The 24,688-nt window shown below is 61.8% G+C and overlaps 1 protein-coding gene across 1 annotated transcript in view; it reads right to left on the reverse strand.

Annotated features, from left to right (window-relative positions):
- Positions 1–21,242, reverse strand: part of TNPO3 (transportin 3) — a 27,992-nt gene extending 6,750 nt beyond the window's left edge. The window contains exons 1-12 of the mRNA XM_040062639.1: positions 21,085–21,242; positions 15,057–15,257; positions 14,404–14,477; positions 11,623–11,779; positions 9,324–9,467; positions 6,459–6,634; positions 5,859–5,997; positions 4,801–4,947; positions 3,787–3,894; positions 2,896–2,987; positions 1,130–1,269; positions 859–1,050 (exon numbers count right to left, since the gene is read on the reverse strand). Coding sequence (XP_039918573.1) covers positions 859–1,050; positions 1,130–1,269; positions 2,896–2,987; positions 3,787–3,894; positions 4,801–4,947; positions 5,859–5,997; positions 6,459–6,634; positions 9,324–9,467; positions 11,623–11,779; positions 14,404–14,477; positions 15,057–15,257; positions 21,085–21,210 — 1,696 coding nt within the window. The 5' untranslated portion in view covers positions 21,211–21,242. The remainder of the gene's footprint in view (positions 1–858; positions 1,051–1,129; positions 1,270–2,895; positions 2,988–3,786; positions 3,895–4,800; positions 4,948–5,858; positions 5,998–6,458; positions 6,635–9,323; positions 9,468–11,622; positions 11,780–14,403; positions 14,478–15,056; positions 15,258–21,084) is intronic.
- Between the last annotated feature and the right edge of the window lie 3,446 nt (positions 21,243–24,688).

Below are 24,688 nucleotides of genomic sequence, written 5' to 3' on the forward strand. Positions count from 1 at the left end.
TGAGGAACATCCCCAAATCAGCCCTGGCTGAAGAGGCTCACGGTGCCCCAACAGCCCAACAAGACACCAACACTGAGTGTAAACTGGAGTTAAAAATCTCCATTCTTGAGCCCAAACTCTCTAAAATTACCAACACTCCCAAATTCCCACCCTCTGTGTCCAGCAGGTAATTCCCAGAGTTTGGATGGAGCGGTGACCCACCGCCAGCCTGGCTCTCAGCATTTCCCACGTGTTCTCCCCACATATCCAGCCCAGGACAGTCCCTGAGCTCTGCCTCAGGGATGGGGGCAGTTCAGTCCAATCCAGGATTGATTTCTGCCTCCAGCCCCAAGGGGACTCCTGAGCACACTCCGCATGTGGAATGGGACGAGCTGCACACCAGGACAAACCCTGAGGATGGGGCTCAGCACCCTGGGGAGCAACTCCCACGGTACCGCAGCATTCCTGTGGGTACCCCAGCGGTTTCCATGGATACCCTGGCAGATTCCAGGGATAACTCCCCAGATCCCAGGGATACCCTTCCACAGATCCCACGGATAACCTTACGGATCCTACAGATAACCCCCAGAGTCCAGGGATAATTCCCCATATCCCAGGGATACCCTGGCAGATCCCATGGGTACCCCTGCAGATCTCACAGATAACCCCAGCAGATCCCACAGATAACCTCAGCAGATCCCACAGATAACCCCCAGAGTCCAGGGATGACTCCCCATATCCCAGAGATAACTCCCCATATCCCAGGGATACCCTGGCAGATCCCATGGGTACCCCTGCAGATCCCACAGATAACCCCAGCGGATCCCACAGATAACCCCAGATCCCAGAGATAACTCCCCAGATCCCAGGGACACCCACCCTTGAGCAGCCCCACGGCGGCCTCGGGCGACAGCGCGAAGGAGTCGAGGGCGCGGGCGATCTCCAGCAGCCCCGAGAAGTGCTGGGCCATGTGGTCGCGGCACACGGAGCAGATGTTGTGGATGGCCTTGGCCGCGGCCGACGCCAGGCGCCGGTCACACAGCCCCTTCATCAGGTATCCCAGCACGGGGTCTGTGGAGACGGGGGGTGTCACGGGGGGTCAGGGGGGGTCAGGGGAGGGTCAGGGGGGGTCAGGGGCCGCGGGGCTCACCCAGGAACTGCGGGTTCCTGTCCACCACCTCGCTCATCTCGCCCACCAGCTCGATGCTGGTGTAGCGCACGGCCGTGTGCACCGACTCGGGCAGGCGCACCACGCCCTCCAGCACCTCCACCAGCGTCGGGTTGTTCTCCCTGCGGGACGGGACAGGCTGGGCTCAGCGCCACGCGCGGAACGCGGAACCAGGCCGGCGGGGACAAACCCTGCGAGGATGGGGCTGGGCCCCAGGGATAGCGGGGACCAGGCAGGGAGCACCGAGCACCTCCAGGGAGAGCCCCAACACTGCCGGGGGACACGAGGACATGGGGTCACTGTCTGTCCCACCACTGCTGGAGGACACGAGGAGCAGGGGTCACTGTCTGTGCCACCACTGCCGGGGGACACGAGGAGCAGGGGTCACTGAATGTCCCACCACTGCCAGGGGACACGAGGAGCAGGGGTCACTGAATGTCCCACCACTGCCAGGGGACACAAGGAGCAGGGGTCACTGTCCCACCACTGCCAGGGGACACGAGGAGCAGGGGTCACTGTCTGTCCCACCACTACCCAGGGACACGAGGAGCAGGGGTCACTGTCCCACCACTGCTGGAGGACACGAGGAGCAGGGGTCACTGAATGTCCCACCACTGCCAGGGGACACGAGGAGCAGGGGTCACTGTCTGTCCCACCACTGCCAGGGGACACGAGGACAAGGGGTCACTGTCTGTCCCACCACTACCCAGGGACACGAGGAGCAGGGGTCACTGTCTGTGCCACCACTGCTGGAGGACACGAGGAGCAGGGGTCACTGTCTGTCCCACCACTGCCAGGGGACACGAGGACCAGGGGTCACTGTCTGTCCCACCACTGCCGGGGGACACGAGGAGCAGGGGTCACTGTCTGTCCCACCACTGCCAGGGGACACGAGGAGCAGGGGTCACTGTCTGTCCCACCACTGCCAGGGGACACAAGGACCAGGGGTCACTGTCTGTCCCACCACTGCCAGGGGACACGAGGACATGGGGTCACTGTCTGTCCCACCACTGCCGGGGGACACGAGGACCAGGGGGTCACTGTCTGTCCCACCACTGCCCGCCCCGCTGTGGAGCCTCGTGGGACTCTGATGGGGACAGAGCTCCCAGCGCTCCTGGGACCAGCACACCGGGAAACAGGAGCAGCCTCCACACAGGTAACAGCAGCTGGTGGAGTGAAGGGACTGAGGTGACCCCTGCAGGCCCTGGGGAGCAGCAGGATAGGATTGCCAGCCTCACAAGGAAGGGAGGGATGGCGTCACCAGGCTCCTTGGGAAAAGGAGTGACGGCAGTCACAGCCTCCCAGGGAGCAGAGGGATGGGGATCACAGGGTCCCGGGGTGGGAGGGACAGCGTTCCAAGCCCAGGGAAGGTCAGCTGGGCTGTCCCACTGCTGGCAGTGCACAGGACTCGCCGTGGGCTCACCACCCTGGGTGTCACCTGTCCATGCTTCCACTGTCACTAACACAGCAGGAAACACACTTTCAGTGACTTAACCTTCCCTACAGATACCTAGGGAAACTCCACCTGGATGTGGAAGGATTCCTAATGAATGGTTTGGGTTAAAGGGACCCCAGAGCCCCCCAGTGCCACCCGTGCCATGGCAGGGACACCTCCCACTGTCCCCAAGCCAGCCCCAGTGCCCAGCCTGGCCTGGGGCACTGCCAGGGGTGGGAATGTCCTTGGGATATTTGTGGTGCCTGTGTCACACGGGGGCAGCCCTGGACCCCTGGACACGGGCAGGACTCACTGGTCGACGCTCTTGGCGATGGAGGCCATGATGAAGAGCACGGCCTCTGTCACCTCCCAGGGCGGGTTCCCGTCCTTGAGCGTCGCATAGAGCTGCAGGAGGGGACAGGGACGGTCACCGAGGGGCCACCCAGCCCACCGCCAACCCCGCCCCAAGGCTGCTCTGAGCCCTCCCACCCCCAAATCCCACCCCTCACCCATTCTACCCCCAAATTCCTGCCCCAGCTGTGGGCCTGCAGGAACCCCACATTCCACAGGCCAGCCTGACATTGTGGGACCACAGCGGCTTTCCCCAAAATGTCAGAAACCTCCTGCTGCTCCCAACATCTCCTGCTGCTGCTGCTGCTCCCACACCTCCTCCTGCTGCTGCTGCTCCCACACCTCCTGCTGCTGCTGCTGCTCCCACACCTCCTCCTGCTGCTGCTCCCAAACCTCCTCCTGCTGCTGCTCCCACACCTTCTCCTGCTGCTGCTCCAACACCTCCTGCTGCTGCTGCTGCTCCCACACCTCCTGCTGCTGCTGCTCCAACACCTCCTGCTCCTGCTGCTCCCACACCTCCTGCTGCTGCTGCTCCAACACCTCCTGCTCCTGCTGCTCCCACACCTCCTGCTGCTGCTGCTGCTGCTCCCACATCTCCTACTGCTGCTGCTCCAACACCTCCTCCTGCTGCTCCTCCCAACATCTCCTGCTGCTGCTCCCAACATCTCCTGCTGCTGCTCCTCCCAACATCTCCTGCTGCTGCTCCCAACATCTCCTGCTGCTGCTCCCACATCTCCTGCTGCTCCCAGCACAGCTCCCACCACACTTTGTGCATGGGGTGTGTGTGATCTCCTCCAGTCCCAAAGGCCACCAGGGTTCGGTCACCTCCCTTGGCATCTGCCTGCAAACCCACCTGAGCAAAACACTCCACTGAGCCCACCAGGAAGATCAGGTCTTTCACCAGGTCCGAGACACGCATCCGGAACTCCCCAAAGTCATCAGTCTCCTCCGGGACCCCCTCCTGAGGGAGAGCACAAGGGCAGCTCAGGGGAATTCCGGTTCCCACCGGGCCACAGCCAGGGGAACACCGTGATCCTGTCTCCAGGAGATCCAGCATTCCTGCCCTCCTGCCCCAGACCAGGCTGCTGGAGGGACTGCAGAGCTGAGCCAAGGAAAACAGGACCAGCCTGAGCACGCACTGGGGATTCCTGCTCCAAGGAGAGGAAGGGATGGGATCAAGAGGATGGGAGAATAAACCATCCCAGACTGCAGGGGAGAAACAACAAAACTGCCTCCAGCAGGGACAACACTGCTCTCCATGGGGACACACACATCCCACCAGCCCAGCTGATCCTCAGGAAACACACATCCCACAGTCCAGAGGACACACACATCCCACAGGACACACAGATCCCACCAGCCCAGCTGATCCTCAGGACACACACATCCCACAGTCCACAGCACACACACATCCCACCAGCCCAGCTGATCCACAGGACACACACATCCCACTGCTCCATAGGTAAACACACATCCCACAGGACTCACAGATCCCACTGCTCCACAGGGACACACACATCCCACAGGACACACACATCCCACAGTCCACAGGACACACACATCCCACTGCTCCATAAGGACACACACATCCCACATCCCACAGGACTCACAGATCCCACTGCTCCACAGGGACACACATATCCCACAGGACACACACATCCCACAGTCCACAGGACACACACATCCCACTGCTCCATAAGGACACACACATCCCACATCCCACAGGACACACACATCCCACTGCTCCATAGGGACACACACATACCACAGGACACACATACCCCACAGTCCCACAGGGACACCCAGATCCCACATCCCACTGGACACACCCAGATCCCACCGCCCCGGCTGCCCCACAGGCCCTCACGTGGTCGGAGTCGAGCTGGCAGTGCCGGGCCAGCGCGTGGAGCAGGCGCTGGATGTAGGCTTTGAAGATGCTGTGGATCACCGCATCGTCTGTTTTGTACAGGTGCTCCCCCAGTCGGTACCAGAAGTTAAAGGAAATTTCTACCACCTGTTGGGAAAGAAAAATCCAGCATTTTGTTGCCAGCAGAACATCCTTTCCCCACCCTGTCAGGGGTCCCAGCGGAGAAGCAGAAACCCTCCCTGGGTGCCAGCAGTGGTGGCACCACAGATCTGTGTCGGAGCTGCTGTGTCACACAGTGGTGACTCCCAGATCCACCCATTTCCCTGCCTGTCACCTAATAAAGGGTCGGGACCCCCCAGTGACCCTGAAGAGCTGCCCCAGCCCCTGGCAGCCAGAGCATCTCTGGCCCAGACCGGCCCCAGAGTGGGGCCAGGGGCTCTGGGAGCAGCTCGGGCTGGAGGTGCACGCAGCCCCTCTGCGGGTTCTTTCACTCGTTGTGCGGTTACTGCGCAAAAACCACGACTGTGGATTTGGTCAGGAGCAGCTGCAGAGCTCCGCGTCCCCCTCAGCACCGACGGCACAGGACGAGGTCATGGCCAAGGAAAACTGAGCTTAACAAACTTGGGAAGGGAGAAAGAGGGTGCCAGGGAGCCCAGGGAGCACGTGGGGCCTGCTGGAGCTCTGCAGCAAACCAGCCAGGCAGCAGCTTCCATACACTGAGCGCAGGCAGGGATCAGCTACTGGCACTTCATTAACGGTTTGGGAAGGACAAAAGGATAAAAAATTAAATAAAGGATAAGAAGAGACCGAAACAATGACAAGTTTTGCTCCTAAGGCAGGTGTGAGCCAGCACTTTGGTCACTGACAGGGCAGAATTCCCAGGAACCACAACAAATCCCCACTGAGCTCGACTCTGACTTAGTGGGAAAGCACGAACGGGGCTTTCGGAGCCGCCCCGGCGATCCCAGACGTCCGGGACACCGCGAAGGAAACGCCACGAGAGCAGAGCGGGCGTTGCAGAGCCGGCAGCCGGCGGGGGAAGCCCGTGCAGCGCTCACCTCGTACTGCGGGTGCCCCGCGCAGATGAGCAGCAGCTCCAGCGTGCGCAGGTCGCCCAGGCCCTGGCCCGGCGTGCACACGATCTTGTCCAGGAAGGTCTCGCACAGCTCGGTGAACACACGGCAGTAGTTGAGCACCCTGCGGAGGGAGCAGGCTCGGATCAGCCCCGCGGGCTTTACCCCAGTGAGCGTGGGGCTGGGCTGTGCCCAGAGCCTCGGGCAGAGCCAGAAACCCCAGTGCTGCTTTGTCAGGGGAAGGGGGTGCAAACACTGGGGTCCAACAGGCAAATCTGCTGAAATACCCATCTCAAACTTCTCCAAAAGCCCGGTGCCAGGTGTGAGGGCAGGGCTCCAGCCCAGCCCAGCCCCTGGCCCCTCCGTGTCCCTCTCCCAGTGAGGGGCCCAGACCTGCCCCAGGTTTGGGTGTGACCCCAGGAGTGCCCAGCACAGGGACGGGCACCGCCCAGCCCCAGTGCCCCCAGCACTGCTGATGCTCCAGCACTGGTGTCCCCATTTGGAGGCTGACACGGCGCCAGCGGGGTCAGCGCTGTCCCGACCGTGCCCCCCGGCACGGCACCGGTCCCCGTGTGTGTCCCTCACTTGTCCAGGTCCTCCCGTGCCACAGCCATGTGGTAGGCACTCTCGAGGGTGAGCACGCCCTGGAAGAGCTGCAGGGCCAGCGGCAGGTTGGTCTCCACGTTCTCGATGGCGTAGAGGGCCGAGCACACGCAGTCCGACGCGGCCTCGTGCAGGTTGGACGAGGTCTTGTCCTGTTGCTGCAAGGCACGGAAGCCCAGCAATTACCAGAGAATCGTGGCATCTCCTGAGCTGCAAGGGCCCCACAGGGATGGTGGATCCAGCTGCTGGCCCTGCACAGAACCCCCAGCAATCCCAGCCTGGCATCCCTGGGAGCTCCTGCAGCTCTGGCAGCCTCGGGGCCGTGCCTGGCACCCTCTGGGGAAGAACCTTTCCCAAAATCCAACCTGAGCCTCCCTGGCACAGCTCCAGCCCTTCCCTGGGTCTGTAACTGCTCACCACAGCAGAGGTGGGAGCTGCAATCAGACAGTAATGAAACCATCAGGCTTTTGCTCTTGTTCCCACAACGGCTGGATTTGATCTCTGAGATCTAGTCCAACCCAAAGAATTCTGTGGAAACGCTCTGTAGAGGTCCTGCACAGCCACAGCCCCCACTACACCCCACTGGCCTCACAAACTGCTTCCCCGGACACTCCAGGCCAAAGTGACCCTTCCCCGAGGGACCCTGGGCAAACACAGGAGGGAAAACACCAGCTGGAATCCAGAAATCCAGGAAGGAATCCAGGAAGGAAGGAATCCAGGAAGGAAGGAAGGAATCCAGGAAGGAATCCAGGAAGGAATCCAGGAAGGAATCTAGGAAGGAAGGAATCCAGGAAGGAAGGAAGGAATCCAGAAAGGAACCCAGGAAGGAAGGAATCCAGGAAGGAAGGAACTCAGGAAGGAAGAAATCCAGGAAGGAAGGAAGGAATCCAGGAATCCAGGAAGGAATCCAGGAAGGAAGGAAGGAATCCAGGAAGGAAGGAATCCAGGAATCCAGGAAGGAAGGAAGGAATCCAGGAAGGAAGGAAGGAAGGAAGGAATCCAGGAATCCAGGAAGGAAGGAAGGAATCCAGGAAGGAAGGAAGGAATCCAGGAAGGAATCCAGGAAGGAAGGAATCCAGGAAGGAAGGAAGGAATCCAGGAAGGAATCCAGGAAGGAAGGAAGGAATCCAGGAAGGAAGGAATCCAGGAATCCAGGAAGGAAAGCACCCTGCCGCTCATCACCTGGCTGGGCAGAGCCACCGCTCCCACGGGGAGGAGAGGTGGGAGCTGGGGAGGCCTTGGTGGGGATGGAGACGAGGTTTCTCACAAGTGCGTGTGGAACGCTGACCAGTGAATTCCATGGGGGGTGAGCGAGGGAGCGGGACTGACAGGGATGGACACGGGACACACAGAGAACCAGCAGAGAGCAAACGGGGAGGAAACAAAGGAGCAAAGACGCCGTGAGTCCTACTGACAGAGATCTCAATGGATTTGGGAAAGGATTCCTGCTGCCACTGGAGGGAGAGAGGGAGGAAGGGAACACATCTCATTTAAAGTGCCATGAACACTGAACAGGCTGGTGAGCCCCACGGCCCCTCCTGGGAGCAGCTCCACTCCAAGCAGGACCCCACAGGGATATTCAGGATCCTGCAGGGGTTTCCTTCCTTGGGAGCCCTCACCTGCATTTGTCATTGATTGAATCATGCAGATGAGGTGGGACAGACAATCCCTGCAGCAGAAACCTCCATCCTCCAGGAATTCCTCCCTCTGGCTGCACTCCCTGCCTGCCCTGGCCCAGAGGCAGGGGATTCTCCACACCTCTGGCTCTCCCACACTCAGCTGGACAAACACCCCACACCCCCGGGGGTTATTTCACAAGGAGAAAGTGTCAGACAAGGAATACTGCTTTATGGGCAACCTGGGAAGGAACCAGAACAACCTCAGCTCCCTGATTTGACTGTCAAACCCCAAGAGAGGCTTCTGATGCCCAGCCAGGTGTGACAAACCTCACCTGGCACCCCCAGGTGTGTGTGACAAACCTCACCTGGCACCTCCAGGTGTGACAAACCTCACCTGGCACCCCCAGGTGTGACAAACCTCACCTGGCACCCCCGGGTGTGACAAACCTCACCTGCCACACCCTGGTTGTGACAAACCTCACCTGGCACCCCCTGGGTGTCACAAACCTCACCTGGCATCTCTGTGTGTGACAAACCTCACCTGGCACCTCTGGTGTGACAAACCTCACCTGGCACCCCCAAGTGTGACAAACCTCACCTGGCACCTCTGTGTGTGTGACAAACCTCACCTGGCACCCCCAGGTGTGGCAAACCTCACCTGGCACCCCCTGGGTGTCACAAACCTCAACTGGCACCTCTGGTGTGACAAACCTCACCTGGCACCTCTGTGTGTGACAAACCTCACCTGGCACCCTCAGGTGTGACAAACCTCACCTGGCACCCCCAGGTGTGACAAACCTCACCTGGCACCCCCTGGGTGCCACAAACCTCACCTGGCACCCCCTGGGTGTCACAAACCTCACCTGGCACCTCAGGTGTGACAAACCTCACCTGACACCCCTGGGTGTGACAAACCTCACCTGACACCTCTGGTGTGACAAACCTCACCTGGCACCTCCAGGTGTCACAAACCTCACCTGGCACCCCCTGGGTGTCACAAACCTCACCTGGCACCTCTGGTGTGACAAACCTCACCTGACACCTCTGGGTGTAACAAACCTCACCTGGCACCCCCAGGTGTGACAAACCTCACCTGGCACCTGGTGGGCAGAGGCACTGCCCTGCCCGCTGCGTGGAGCTGATCCCAGCCCAGAGGGAAGCAGGGAGTCCCTGCCTGACACAGGAGGGATGAGCCCCTGCCCCACCCTGCTGCCTGGGGAGCACTCACCAGCACCTCGAAGAGGAGGGACAGCAGCTTGCTGTTGGCCATGAAGGTGCTGTCCAGGACGCCCAGGTTGAACCAGCTGCCCAGGCACCGGAAGATTTTGATGAGCATCTTCTCCTCGTTGCCCGCCTTCTCCACACACGTCACCTGCGGGGACACGGGAGAGCCGGGCAGGATCCGACTCCAGAGGGTGATCCACGAGAAATAACCAACAGCGTCCTCTGGAGCGCACGTGAGAACATTCCAGAAGCCCCCAACAGCCCAGGACGCAGGGAGAGGGAGGGCAGAGCGCAGACCCCCTCTGTCAGCCCCAGCTGCTGCCATGGGAGCAGGGAGAGCAGCAGGAGCGTCTCCCCTGTTCCCACTCCTGCAGGATCCCGTCTCGGCCTCGGGGGTGTTCACACCTGACAAACCCCTCTTGAACCCTTCTTGCCACAAACCACCCTGCAGAGAGCAGCTGGTGCCGAGAGCCAGACCTGAACCCAGGGACACTCCAGAACGCCATCCCGGCGTCCAAGCCAGGAGGCACCGATACCCAGCAGAGCCCGGCCCAGAGCCGCAGCCTCGACAGGCACAGGGGGAACAGGCGGACAGGCAGGACATGGAGAAAGATCCCAGACCCCCTGCACGGCCCAGGAATCCTTGCACGAGAGCTTCCAGAGATCCTCTCTCCTCACTGGGCACTTCAGTCCTAAAGGCAGTGCTGGACCTCACCGCAGCCCCTGGAATGCTGCTTTAACCCCCCGGGTTGTAACTGAAAACGGGAATTTGGCATTTAAATCCCACACAGAAAATACAAATTTGGCTCTTCAGGGAGGGGGTGGAAATGCCCATGCTGGCACCAACAGGGAAAGCTCAGGAAAGCTCCAGGCAGGTGCAGAGGGAGCAGGAATGCGCAGGGACAGGGCCAGCCCTTGGTGATCCTGTGTCAGCCCCGAGCACCAGAGCGAGGTGACATTGCCTGTGTCCCCAGCGTGCCAGGTGGGATCTCCCAGGGGTTCCAGGAAAAACTGGGGCTGGAGAGGACGGCACAGCGTGGGGACTCCTGATACACCAGCTAGGATCTCCCAGGTGTCCCTGGAAATGCTGGGGCTGGAGAGGACTGTTAACCTGTTTTTTCTGAGCCTTTTGATTTTCTTAAATGGAGTCAGATCTTTTTTTATTGTACAATATTAGAGCAGCTTTCTACCTTTCCCACAGATGTAACATAAACAAATCCTTTGTTTTTCGTTCTCTGTCCTTTGTTTGCATATTTCTAACCTGAAAACAACTGTAACTGACAATTGGTCTGGCCACTGAGGCTGAGGGGTGGAAACCCCAAAAAGCCAATCTTCTGCTAGACCCACAAATGTATAAAAAGTAAAAAAATAAGCAAAGGGGTCTCTTCTTCTCTCCGCTCTTTCAGCTGGGAGCAAGATCAGGACCTCTGCAAAAATCTCTTGTCTGCGTGTGACTGCGTCGTGTGTCTCAGTGACATCTGCTAGACCCACAAATGTATAAAAAGTAAGAAACAAAGGGGCTCTCTTCTCTCCGCTCTCTCAGCTGGGAGCTGGATCGGAAGGACCTCTGCGAAAATCTCTTGTCTGCGTCTGACTGCGTCGTGTGTCTCGGTGACAGAGGACAGCACAGCGTGGGGACTCCCGATACACCAGCCAGCATCTCCCAGGTGTCCCTGGACAAGCTGGGGCTGGGTGGCGCTGGACGGGACTCAAGGAAGGTGAAGGAATTTCAGAGTGAGCAAGGACTTGCTCAGACAACTTAACCCAGGAACAGGAGGAGCTGGGCTGCCCTGAGAGCGGCGGTGGCACTGGCAGGAACTCTGCTAGGATAAACACGGAATGGATTGGAATGGAATGGAATGGAATGGAAAGGAAAGGAAAGGAAAGGAAAGGAAAGGAAAGGAAAGGAAAGGAAAGGAAAGGAAAGGAAAGGAAAGGAAAGGCAAGGCGGAAGAGGCTTCTCCCGCAACACCTGAGCTGCTGAGCAGAGGACACAGCCCAGCTCCACGTCCTGCTACCGGGCAAGGTAAAACAGCCTCGAGTTGTGCCAGGGGAGGCTCATGTTGGATACTGCAGGAATTCCTTCCTGTTAAGGGCTGTCCACCCCTGGCACAGGTTTGGAGTCCCCGTCCCTGCTGGGATTTCAGAGCCCTGTGGATGTGGCACTCAGGGACGCGGTCAGTGCTCCTCGGCGGTGCCGGGGGGTGGCTGGACACGCGGGCTCAGGGCTTTCCCAAACCATTCCCTGATCCCAGGGCCGGGCTGGGCGCTGTGGGGCAGAGGCAGCAGCAGCTGCAGCTCACCAGCAGCGACACCACGGTGCTGGAGTAGTAGGCCAGGTCCTCGATGATCTCGGTGCGGCGGTTGGCGCCGATGCGCAGCGAGCGGCTGTGCACCTCCTCGGGCAGCACCGTCAGGATCTCCAGCAGGAAGGGCAGCGACGTCACGTCATTGCTGTACCTGCGGGGGACACGGGACACCTCAGCACGGGGGACACCTCAGCACGGGGACACCTCAGCACGGGGACACAGGGACACCTCAGCACGGGGCACACGGGGGACACCTCAGTACAGGGACACCTCAGCACGGGGACACCTCAGCATGGGGACACCTCAGCATGGGGACACAGGGACACCTCAGTACAGGGACACCTCAGCACAGGGACACCTCAGCACGGGGACACCTCAGCACGGGGACACCTCAGCACGGGGACACCTCAGCACAGGGACACCTCAGCACGGGGACACCTCAGCACGGGGACACCTCAGCACAGGGACACCTCAGCACGGGGACAAAGGGACACCTCAGCATGGGGACACAGGGACACCTCAGTACAGGGACATGGGGACACCTCAGCATGGGGACACCTCAGCATGGGGACACCTCAGTACAGGGACACAGGGACACCTCAGTACAGGGACACCTCAGCACGGGGACAAAGGGACACCTCAGCACGGGGACACAGGGACACCTCAGTACAGGGACATGGGGACACCTCAGCATGGGGACACCTCAGCACGGGGACACAGGGACACCTCAGTACAGGGACATGGGGACACCTCAGCATGGGGACACCTCAGCACGGGGACAAAGGGACACCTCAGCACGGGGACACAGGGACACCTCAGTACAGGGACATGGGGACACCTCAGCATGGGGACACCTCAGCACAGGGACACAGGGACACCTCAGTACAGGGACATGGGGACACCTCAGCACAGGGACACAGGGACACCTCAGTACAGGGACATGGGGACACCTCAGCACAGGGACACCTCAGCACGGGGACACCTCAGCACGGGGACAAAGGGACACCTCAGCACGGGGACACAGGGACACCTCAGTACAGGGACATGGGGACACCTCAGCATGGGGACACCTCAGCACGGGGACACCTCAGCACAGGGACATGGGGACACCTCAGCACGGGGCACACGGGGGACACCTCAGTACAGGGACACCTCAGCACGGGGACACCTCAGCACAGGGACACCTCAGCACAGGGACACCTCAGCACGGGGACACCTCAGCACGGGGACACCTCAGCACAGGGACACCTCAGCACGGGGACAAAGGGACACCTCAGCATGGGGACACAGGGACACCTCAGTACAGGGACATGGGGACACCTCAGCATGGGGACACCTCAGCACGGGGACACCTCAGTACAGGGACACAGGGACACCTCAGTACAGGGACACCTCAGCACGGGGACAAAGGGACACCTCAGCACGGGGACACAGGGACACCTCAGTACAGGGACATGGGGACACCTCAGCATGGGGACACCTCAGCACAGGGACACAGGGACACCTCAGTACAGGGACACCTCAGCACAGGGACACCTCAGCACGGGGACACCTCAGCACGGGGACAAAGGGACACCTCAGCATGGGGACACAGGGACACCTCAGTACAGGGACATGGGGACACCTCAGCATGGGGACACCTCAGCACGGGGACACCTCAGTACAGGGACACAGGGACACCTCAGTACAGGGACACCTCAGCACGGGGACAAAGGGACACCTCAGCACGGGGACACAGGGACACCTCAGTACAGGGACATGGGGACACCTCAGCATGGGGACACCTCAGCACAGGGACACAGGGACACCTCAGTACAGGGACATGGGGACACCTCAGCACAGGGACACAGGGACACCTCAGTACAGGGACATGGGGACACCTCAGCACAGGGACACAGGGACACCTCAGCACGGGGACACCTCAGCACGGGGACAAAGGGACACCTCAGCACGGGGACACAGGGACACCTCAGTACAGGGACATGGGGACACCTCAGCATGGGGACACCTCAGCACGGGGACACCTCAGCACAGGGACATGGGGACACCTCAGCACGGGGCACACGGGGGACACCTCAGCACGGGGACACCTCAGCACGGTGACATGGTGACACCTCAGCATGGGGACACGGGATGGCAAGAGCTGCAGGGGCAGCCCAGAGCATGGCACGGCCTGTTCCCAGCCCAAGCAGCCCACACCATTCCATGTTCCACGGGTTCAGCAGCAGTCCTGCCCCAAGGGCAGGCAGTGCCCAGCCCCAGCCCTGCCAGGAGGAGCTCCAGGATGGCTCAGCCCAGGGATTTCCAGCGGAGCAGCGACAGCAGCTTTCCCGGCCCGTGAGCTCTGGGAGCCCGGGTGCCTCTGCCCGGGCAGATCCCATCGTCTCCCGCTGCCAACGGACGCCTCAGCGTGGTGGCAGCCCCGGGGCCGTCACTGTCACTGCCACTGTCACTGTGCAGCGGCGCGTGGCAGCCCCTGGGGACATCTGGGGACACACGGCAGCGAGGGGCTCCAGCCTCGCTGCTCCATTCCGCAGCACAGCTCCAGCTGCGGGAAGAGGGATCATCCCAAACAAAAGAGGGATGAGGAAAAGCGCTGAGTGCTGGGCTGTGAGCAGGGAAGCGTGCAGGGCAGACAGCCCCTCCTGCCGCCACCCAGGGCGCCTGAACTCGGCGACCACAGGAGAAAAACCCCCCTTTCCTGCACAGCACGGGACCACCCGGCTGACACAGCCCATGGAGCGTCCCCAGGGAGAGACAGGAACAGGCACTCACTTCTCCACCAGGGTCTGCACACAGCCCTTCCACGAAGCCATCTGCAGGGCGAGGTCAGCTATTGCCAGAGCGAGCTGGAAGGGAATGGGAGAACACAGGGATCAGCGCAGGGAGCGCTGGGATGCGCCCAGGAGACAGGGCTGGCAGGCAGCTCTGGAATCCACCCCTGCCAGCAGGTAACTCCGGGAGCACTCCCAGCACTGCCCACGGGCAGGGAACTCCGGGATCCATCTCCACCATCCCCGTGGTGAACTGTGGAACTCCGGCTCCGAGGGGTGATGTGCCTTGCCAGAACATCCAGGGGCGGGAGGAGCACCCTGGCCTCAGCCTGGGCCTGTCAGACCCCCAGCGCCACAGGAACCTGTGGATAACGGGAATGAAGGGAGCAGAGAAACCCCCTGAACACCCAGGGCACTGCTAGGCTTGGTGTCCATGGCAGAGCACGGGGAAAACCCCTGCTCCTCCTCTCCAAGCGAGCGTGAAGCAATGGATGTAACGAAAGGAACCGAGCAATGAAGGAGGGAAAACAATCCTGTGCCAGGCCGGGAGCAGGGATCAGCCTTCCCTGTTTTCCAGCCCAGGCAGAGCGGTCCCGGAGTGCCACGAGTGGGACATGGAGGGAGCAGCTCCACGCCTGCCCTGCCGTCACCCACCTGTGTGACGATGACCGGGGACAGGTCCTTCAAGTTCTGGATGTGTGACAGCAAGGAGTCCCGGAGTGAGGCGTGGGAATCCGTGGGGAGCTCATAGAACGAAGTTTGGATCTTCATCTTCATGGTCTGCGCAGCAAAGTAGCAGGACTCCACATCCTGGTGGATCTGCAGCAGCTGGTCCGAGATCTCCCAGGCGTGGACCTGTGGGAAAACCCGGCTGTGGTCAGTGGGCAGGGCCGGGGGCTCAGGGACTGCAGACACTCCAAATTCCTCACTGGAAACACAGCCCGGGCCTGCCAGAGCCAGCTCCAGGGCTGGAGCCCCTCAGCTCCCAGGGAGCCAGGCTGGGAGAGCTGGGGGTGTTCATCTGGAGAAGGGAAGGATCCAGGGAGAGCTTCCAGAACATTCCAGGGCCTGAAGGGGCTCCAGGAGAGCTGCAGAGGGGCTGGGGACAAGGCCTGGAGGGACAGGACACAGGGAATGGCTCCCAGTGCCAGAGGGCAGCGCTGGATGGGATCTTGGGAATCAGGAATTGCTGCCTGGGCTGGGATTGCCAGAGCAGCTGTGGATCATCCCCTGGATCCCTGGCAGTGCCCCAGGCCAGGCTGGACACTGGGGCTGGGGTGGGGACAGTGGGAGGTGTCCCTGCCATGGCACGGGTGGCACTGGGGGGCTCTGGGGTCCCTTTAACCCAAACCATTCCCCAAAGAGCCCTGAGTGCAGAGCCCACAGCGCGCTGCCGTCCCAGCTCAGGCTGGGGCTGGAAGGGGCTGGCACTGGGACAGGCACCCCGGGAGCCAGAGCAGCTTCACAAGAGACCCGACACGGGCACAGACCCCACAGCCCCCTCGGGAGAAACCCCGGGGTTTTCTCACGTGGAAACAAACACAGAGAGCCCAGCAAGGGACAGGCGGCAGGAGGGGTTGGATAAAGCTCCCCCCAGACTAAAATCACGATATGGAATCCCAGGATTGAGGGCACCAGGCCCGTCTGAGGGCTCACACCAGAACTGCAGAGCAGAACACGGATGTGGTCTGAGCCCAAAGGGATCATCGGGGCACTGCTGAGCCAGGGAAACAGCAGGCAGAGCCCAGAGCCCCTGGCTGGGCTGGGGCACGGGGACAGACCGTCACTGCCACTGAACGCCAGAGTCACTGAGGCTGGAAAACGCCTTCAAGGCCATGGAGTGCAAGCCGTGACCCATCCCCGCCCTGTCCCCAGCCCTGAGCACCGAGTGCCGCATCCAGGCCTTCCTTGGACACCTCCAGGGATGGGAACTCCAAACCTCCCTGGGCAGCCTGGTTAAAAATCCTAAATCCAGATGATGGGGAAACCTGGGAGCAGAACCTGAGCCAACCCCATGAGCTCGGCAGCCCTTGTCCCTGACAGCCTTTGGGCCACAAGACTTCCCTGAGCTCAATCCGGAGTGAAATCAAACCTCTGCATCCCTAAAACCCATCTCTGGTCCTCATTCCAGCCTCACTAATGAAGGCAATTCCATCACAACCTCTGGCCAGTCGCTCCAACAGCAAACAGCTCTTTGTAATAAACCACTGCCTGCCCAGCCTCGCTCCCAGCCGCATTCCAGCCTGGAAGAAAAAATAATCCCACTCCCAGATCTCTCCCCCAGGCAGGACAGCGGTGCCCAGGGGCTCCACTCCCACCAATGCTCCAGACCCAAATCCTGGGCCAGGGCTCCCCAGGCTCCCAGCATCGCACAGGGAACAAGAGGATCAGCAGGATCCAGGCCGATTCCCAGGAAAACCCAGTCTCCTGAAGACAGCAAAGGGAAACGTTACAGCTGGCGACAGCACGGGGCCTAGCTCCTGATCCCACTCCCAGAATTTCTGCTGGGAGCTCTTTCCATGGCCACTGTAGCCTGGAATGCAGCTGGAGCCGACTGCAGAAGGAGCCCAGACAAGCTGGGGAGGGCTGGGACCCTCGGCACCCCGCGTGCTCTCCTGTGCTCTCCTCTCCCTTCCTCCTTCCCGCAGAACCCCCGGAGCCCATCGAGTCCAGCAGCTCCCCGCACTGCCAAGGCCACCACTGCCCCGTGTCCCCATGTCCCCGTGTCCCCAGGTGCCACATCCCCACGGCTGCTGGGATCCGTCCCTGCCACGTCCAGGGGGAAGCTCCCTGCAGCTTCCCACGGGACACAGCACGTGTTCCCCAGGGAATGCTCCACAAGCACGGCATGGCCAAGGACAGCCCTTCCAGAGCTTCCAGACGAGCTCCTCTGCTGATTCCAGGCGCTGATCATCCTCTTCCCGCTGCCTCCACAGCAGGTGCTGCTCCACGGTCGGTATCTCCAGGTGTAAAACTCTCCTGGAGTGCCTCTAACCCAGAGGCGTCGCTGTCACAAACGGCCCCCCTGGATTTACTTATCCTCACAGGAAATTCCCAAGCTGGGAATTAACAAAAAGTTAAATTCAACACCCACAACAGCCAGAATCCCACCAAACCCGCCCATTAAACTCTTTCTCCCCTCAATTAACGGGCTGGTAATTCCCAGATGGACATGGGAGATCCTCCCAAACTCACCAAGCCCAGGGCACACGGATAATCTGTCTGGGAGCCTGATTCAGCACGGTTATTAACAGGCTGTGAGCACCAATGGCTACAAGAAGCTGTTTCTATGCCTGAAACTCCCCACGGCACACTCAGGAATTCTGTAACCAGAGGATTTCCTTCCCGGGAAGCGCTTCCTGAACCCCCCCCAAAACCCAACCCAACCTCCCCTGAATGCACAGCCAGCCCCAGCACTGAGCCACAGCCACGGATCCACAGGGAACATTCTCCCGTGGCTCTGCTCCACACACCACGGATGTGCGCAGAGGAACTCCAGCCACGGGGCTGGGAAAGCCGGGATGAGGCCAATCCCACACTGGGTACAGCTCCCCTGCCTCAGGGAGCCCCAGCTGCCTGGAACCGGCCTCCACACAGCTCCCAGCACACGATCCTGGCTGAAGGATCCTCACAGTCTGGGATTGAGGTCAACTTGCACCTCCAGCCGAGCTCTCCTGTGCAGTGCAAGCTCAGAGCTGCTCCATCTCCAGCCCCATTTCCCAGGAATATCCAGCAGAAAAGGAGAGAACGAGGCTGCCGGGGGAGCTGCCGGACAAACCTGAGCTCCAGACCCAAACATGAGATCCCACGCCCCACCAGAGATCCCAGGGATGGAGCTGTGGGGGTCTCACTCAGGTTTGGGGGTCCCCAGTGCCAAACCTGGACCCCCCAGAGTGACCCAGGCACCCAAACTCAGCTTTAGGCTTTGCCTGCTCATCCCCATGACGGCTCTGAGCAAACACTGGGATCTCAGCACAACATCCCTGGCAGCGCCCCAGGCCAGGCTGGACACGGGCTGGAGCAGCCTGGGACAGTGGGAGGTGTCCCTGCCATGGCAGGGCTGGCACTGGGGTCCCTTTAACCCAAACCATTCCAGGATTCCGGGATTACAACTCCAGAAAGGCAGAAAACAATGGGAGCCCAACCCTGAGAGCTCGTCCCAGCAGAGGCAAACGGGACAGAACTGCCCAGGGATGCCAGGAAAGAGCCTGTGACAGGTGGCACTGCAGGGACACGGGGTGGCACACAGGGGATCCAAGCAGACATCCCCTGGGGGCTGAGCCCAGCCTTGACCCTGACCAGGGCACGGCCGAGGGACAAACAAACACCCGGTGCCACCAGTGCCACAGTGCCACCAGTGCCACTCCCACGCCGTGACCTGTCCCACCAGTGCCACAGTGACTCCCAAACCATGGCCTGTCCCACCAGTGTCACCAACACCACGGTGACTCCCAAGCCGCGGCCTGTCCCACCAGTGCCACCAGTGTCACCAGTGCCACGGTGACTCCCAAGCTGTGGCCTGTCCCACCAGTGCCACCAGTGTCACCAGTGTCACGGTGACTCCCAAGCTGTGGCCTGTCCCACCAGTGTCACCAGTGTCACCAACACCACGGTGACTCCCAAGCTGTGGCCTGTCCCACCAGTGTCACCATGGCCTGTCCCACCAGTGTCACCAGTGTCACGGTGACTCCCAAGCCGTGGCCTGTCCCACCAGTATCACCAGTGTCACAGTGACTCCGAAGCCATGCCCTGTCCCACCAGTGTCACCAGTGTCACGGTGACTCCCAAGCTGTGGCCTGTCCCACCAGTGTCACCATGGCCTGTCCCACCAGTGTCACCAGTGTCACGGTGACTCCCAAGCCATGCCCTGTCCCACCAGTGTCACCAACGCCATGGTGACTCCCAAGCCATGGCCTGTCCCACCAGTGTCACCGCGGCCTGTCCCACCAGTATCACCAGTGCCACGGTGACTCCCAAGCCATGCCCTGTCCCACCAGTGTCACCAACGCCATGGTGACTCCCAAGCTGCGGCCTGTCCCAGTGTCACCGCAGCCTGTCCCACCAGTGTCACCGTGGCCCCCAGGCTGGGAGAGGCCCCACAGGAGCACCCCAAGCCTCCCAGCCCAGGGAGGGTCACCTCACTGCCCCACGGCAGGGCTGGAATAACTCGGCAGCTCCGAGGGCAGGAGGATGCTGGATGGAACCAGGCTGGGCCTGGAACACCTGGAAAACAACTGGGAATCCTTCTGAGGCCAGCACATAAACCTCGGAGAGCAGCAGGGAGAGCAAGCACAGTAAAAGGGGAGAAGCAGGAACGCTGCTGCCCTGGGGCTGAGCTGTTAATGCGAATAATAACACCGTTACTGCTGGGCTTGTTACTGTTATTATTATTGCTCTTATTACTTATATCCTATATATTAATTATATTACTTATGAATTCTACCGAAAACAAGCCCGGGAAAAGCCTAGAGAAACTGGAGCAGAGATCCCGGCCCTGCAGGGGCTCAGGGCGCTCGGGAACACAAATCAGGCCCCAAAGTCTCCTGGGGACGGGGCAGCCTGACCCGAGGACAGCCCTCCATCCCACGGGACTCCTGGGGGGAGCCTGGGTCAGGAGCCGTCCCTGGAAGGGATCTCCCCCTCCCAGGGGGAAGATCTGCTGAGGTCTCAGCTCTGGCCCAGCCCCTCCCCAGGGGGAAATGGGGGCAGCAGCTGCCAGAGCCCCCAGACCCAGCCGTGGGCATTCCCTTGGGAACTCTGAAGGGAACTGGGACGTGGCTGCAGCACCGAGGGGAATTCAGGGGGAAAACGTGGGGAAAACGTGAGTTTGTGGGAACAAAGAGCGGCAAGATTGGCCAAAGGGGGGAAGGGGACGGAGCAGAGCAGGAGCTGGGACAGACAGAGCAGGAAGGGACAGGGACACAGCTCCTGCCCAGCGCCGTGTGAGGGAATCCTGCCCCAGGCTCCTGCGGGGGGAGCACGAGGAGCCCCAGGGACAATCCCCAGCTCCGGGGAGGGGAAACATCTGTCCCTGAGGGAGGAGGCCACAAAACACTGAACAACACCCCAAAGGCAGGGGAAGGAGCCGGGGGTGTGTCCCAAGGGCTCCGGGGAGGGGAGCGAGGCCTTGGCTCCATCCCCTCACAGATGCTGGCAGGAGCAGCCCGGAGGGAGCCCAGATTTCCCTCAGGGTGCCAATTTATTCTTCCCTGCTCCCTCAGGACCGTGCCAAACGTCCCAGCCCCTTGTTCCTGGTGTTAATCATGGAATCCTGGAATGGTTTGGGTTAAAGGGAGCCCAGAGCCCCCCAGTGCCACCCGTGCCATGGCAGGGACACCTCCCACTGTCCCCAAGCCAGCCCCAGTGTCCAGCCTGGCCTGGGGCACTGCCAGGGATCCAGGGAATGATCCACAGCTGCTCTGGCAATCCCAGCCCAGGCAGCAATTCCTGATTCCCAAGCTCCCATCCAGCGCTGCCCTCTGGCACTGGGAGCCATTCCCTGTGTCCTGTCCCTCCAGGCCTTGTCCAAAGCCTCTCGCCAGAGCACTCCCAGGGACTAGCAGCGGGAAGCCGCAGGGTAGAGGCTGCGCGGGGCCGCCGTTCCCTGCCCGGCCCCACCCCGGATGGGGCCCGAGGCCTCCCCGCGAGCCGGGGCCCGGTACCCGCCGCCCGCGGCTCTCACCGAGCGCTGCAGTTCGCCCAGCCAGCAGCTGGCCCGCTCCTTGCCGCTGGGGTCGGGGTCGTGGTAGAGCGCCTGCACGGCCTGCTGGACGAGCTGCAGGCTGGGCCGGCCCGGCCCGCGCTCCATGGCCGGTCCCTCAGCGCCGCCCGCCCGCCGCCATCGCCGCTCCGCCGCACCGGGCCGCCCCCGGAAACGCGCCCGCGCGCCTTCCGTTCCGCGTCCTTCCGTTCCGCCGGCCTCCCTCGCCGCTGCCCCCTCCGCACGGTTCCGCCCCGTTCCTCCTCTCCCGTCTCATCTCATCCCATCCCGACCCGTCCCGTCCCATTCCATCGCGTCCCGTCCCATTCCATCCCCCCCCGGTTTGTCCCACCGCGCCCCCCACGCCCCGCCCGGACGGGTTTCCGGCGGTGGGGCGGTGAAATGTGTCCGGGCGCACGCGGCGGGAAGGGTCTGTGTCCCCCCCCCATTCGGTCCCGGTGCCCCCCAGGGCCCCGGCCCGCCCCGAGCACTCCGGGGACCCCCGGCCCCCACGGGGGTCCCGCTTCCCCACCCTCAGCGAACTGTCCCTGAGGGCTCCCACAGACCCGCCCGCGTCGGGCCCGGGGGTCCCGGCCCCCCCCGCCCCGCTGAACCGGCCTGAGGGGCTCCGCGCCCCCAGACCCATGATCCCACTCCTGTCTCTCCCAGGCCCGCACCGCAGCCCGGCCCGGTGTCCTCATCGCTCCCGCGGGTCCCAGCAGCCCAGCCCTGTTCTTTCGGGGGGTCTTTGGGGGGGTCTCTTGTGGGAGCAGCGCTGGGCCCAGCTCCCCGTGCCAGGACGCACGCGCGTTGTTATGGAATAAAAACCATTAATGATGGAGGCAATCCAGTCCCAGTGCACGGGGGGGCTCAGGTTCCAGAGCCCGAGGAGCAGAGGGGTCCCTACCCACGGGTGCCTCGGGAGGGACAGGGACCGCTCCGTCCCAACTGCACGATGACACGGGATTGTCACCACAGCCAGCCCCGCGTGTGCCGGTCCCGCGTGTTCCTCTCCTGCGTGTTCCACCCCGAGTGTCCCGGTCCCGCGTGTTCTCCCCCGCGTGTTCCCCTCCCGCGTGTTCCACCCCGAATGTCCTGGTCCCGCGTGTTTCCCCCCCGCGTGTTCCCCCACGCGTGTTCCCCACGCGTGTTCCCCCACGCGTGTTTCCGGCAGCAGGGCCCCTGGCGATGGGTCACATCCAGCGGCTCCAGCTGGTCACCGAGGGGGCTCTCCCGGCTCCTCAACGTCCGACCGAGAAAACTCCGGCTGCAGCCGCGAGGTAACTTTGGGATGGGAGGCGTTTCCCTGGAGCCTTCATCCCACCTCGCTCCTCATCTCCATCGCGTGTTTGCCGAAGAGCCTGGACTCAAACCCCGCGTGTCGTGTCGGCAGACGGGGCACTGGGTTGGGAAGGATTTGGGGGGGAAACTCCTTTAATTTCCTCTCCCTCGTAATCATTGTTAAATGATGATGAGGCGGCTTCTGAGGCCAGGGGTGCTCGCGCCCCCTGCCCAGGGCTGGGACAGCCACCGTGTCACCCACGGCGGGTGGGTGGCACAAGCTCACCCCGTGGTCTCTTCCAGCTCACAGCAGTCTGGGATTCCGCGGTTCCATGGCCATCCACAGCTGTGATTTTGTGGTGGGTGACAGGTCAGGTCACTGGGTGGCTTCACCCCTGCTGGGTGCTGAATTTGGGTGGTCAGCAGAGCAAACCCTTGGAGCCTGCTGCTGTCACCCTCGCTTGGGGTGACTGCTGCTCATCTCCCCAGATTATGGACCTTGGGAAGCGTTCGGACACCCCGGGGCACAGGTTCGACCAGGCGGGGAAGGAGCCCTGGTAATTAACGCCGGCCTCGTAATCACACCCAGTTCACCCGGCGCAAACAGATAATTAAACCCCAATCAGAATTGGGAATGATGTTTTTGATGGCCTGGAGCTCTGGCTCCTAATAGAGTGTCAGTGACAGGAATTGCCAAGGGGCAGGGATGGAATTGGTCTTTATCCCAGTGCAGGGGAGGGTGGTCAGGCCGCACCGTCCAGGCAGTGCAGATTCTCCCCCTTTGGGTCAATCCAATTAAGCCATTAACGAGATTTGGTTGCTCTCCCAACCCACAGCCCCCACTGGGCCAGCACCGTGATGGCTACGAGCAAAGCTGGTGCCCAACCTCCCCAAAGGCAGGTGGTGCTGCCTTGGTGGCACCAAGGGCCCCAGGACCCCCAGCCGTGGTGAGCAGGGCCCACGCCGTGTCCTGGGACCCCTGTCCCATCCTGAACCCTCAGCTCCCTGCAGGTGATGGGCACGGGGACTCTGCTGGCCGGGAGGTGTCTGTGACCTGGTCAGAGTGTCCTGGTCAGTGCGTCCTGGTCACTGTGTCCCAGTCACTGTGTCCTGCTCAGGATGACCTGAGTGATGTGTCCCAGTCAGTGTGTCCCAGTCACTGTGTCCTGCTCAGGATGACCTGAGTGATGTGTCCCAGTCAGTGTGTCCCAGTCACTGTGTCCTGCTCAGGATGACCTGAGTGATGTGTCCCAGTCAGTGTGTCCTGATCAGTGTGTCCTGGTCACTGTGTCCTGGTCAGAGTGTCCTGCTCAGGGTGACCTGAGTGATGTGTCCCGGTCAGTGTGTCCTGGTTGTTATGTCCTGATTGTAGTGTCCTGGTCACTGTTTCCTGGTCACTGTGTCCTGCTCATCATGTCCTGGTCAATGTGTCCCGGTCACTGTGACCTGCTCAGCGTGTCCTGGTCACTGTGTCCTGGTCACTGTGTCCCGGTCACTGTGTCCTGGTCACTGTGTCCCAGTCACTGTGACCTGCTCAGCGTGTCCTGGTCACTGTCTCCCGGTCACTGTGACCTGCTCAGCGTGTCCGTATGTCCGTGCTCAATGCCTCCTGTTGGTTTCCCACTAACGAACCCAAACAAACGAGGGCTGGGTCTGTGCCCGGCTCAGGCCAAGTGCAGGAGCTGTCCCCAGGCCTGGGCAGTGCCAGCACAGGGCCAGGAATGGGGGAACAGCTCTGGGACGGGGCCTCAGCACCCCGAGCCTACTCCGGGTGGGATTGCTCCCAACTCCTCCAGCACCGGAGCCAGACGTCCCCCTGGTGCCCGAGGAGGAGCCGGTGCCAGCACCAGAACCGACCCCGGAGCGATTTCTGCTCATCTCGGTGCCGTACCAGAGCCTGGTGAAGTTCTGCAACCTGCTCAGGGACTTCCTGCACTTTCTGAAGGAGCAGCTGGGCTGAGCCGGAGGAGGAGCGGATGCAGCCCCGGCCCCGGAGCGTTCCCTGCCGCGGTCGCTGCCCGGGGCCCGGGGCCGCGCTGTCCCTGCCCGCCCTCCCCTGCGCCCACCCCGCGCCGCAGCCCAGTTTGTTGTTCAATAACAACCGGCGCTTTGTTGGCGCTCCCCAGGAACGGCCCCAGCGCGATTCAGCCGCCCGGGCAGGGCAGGGAGGGCCGGGCCGGGCCGGGCCGGGCCGGGAGAACGAGCGGGGCCGGCCCGGGTCCGGAGGAGACGAGGGCGGAGCCGGGGAGGAGGGAAAAGCGGTTTAATAACGGAGCGGGACGGGAGCGGCTCGAGCGGGAGCCCC

Source organism: Hirundo rustica, chromosome 4 (genome assembly GCF_015227805.2).
Source record: "Hirundo rustica isolate bHirRus1 chromosome 4, bHirRus1.pri.v3, whole genome shotgun sequence".
Lineage (NCBI taxonomy): Eukaryota > Metazoa > Chordata > Aves > Passeriformes > Hirundinidae > Hirundo > Hirundo rustica.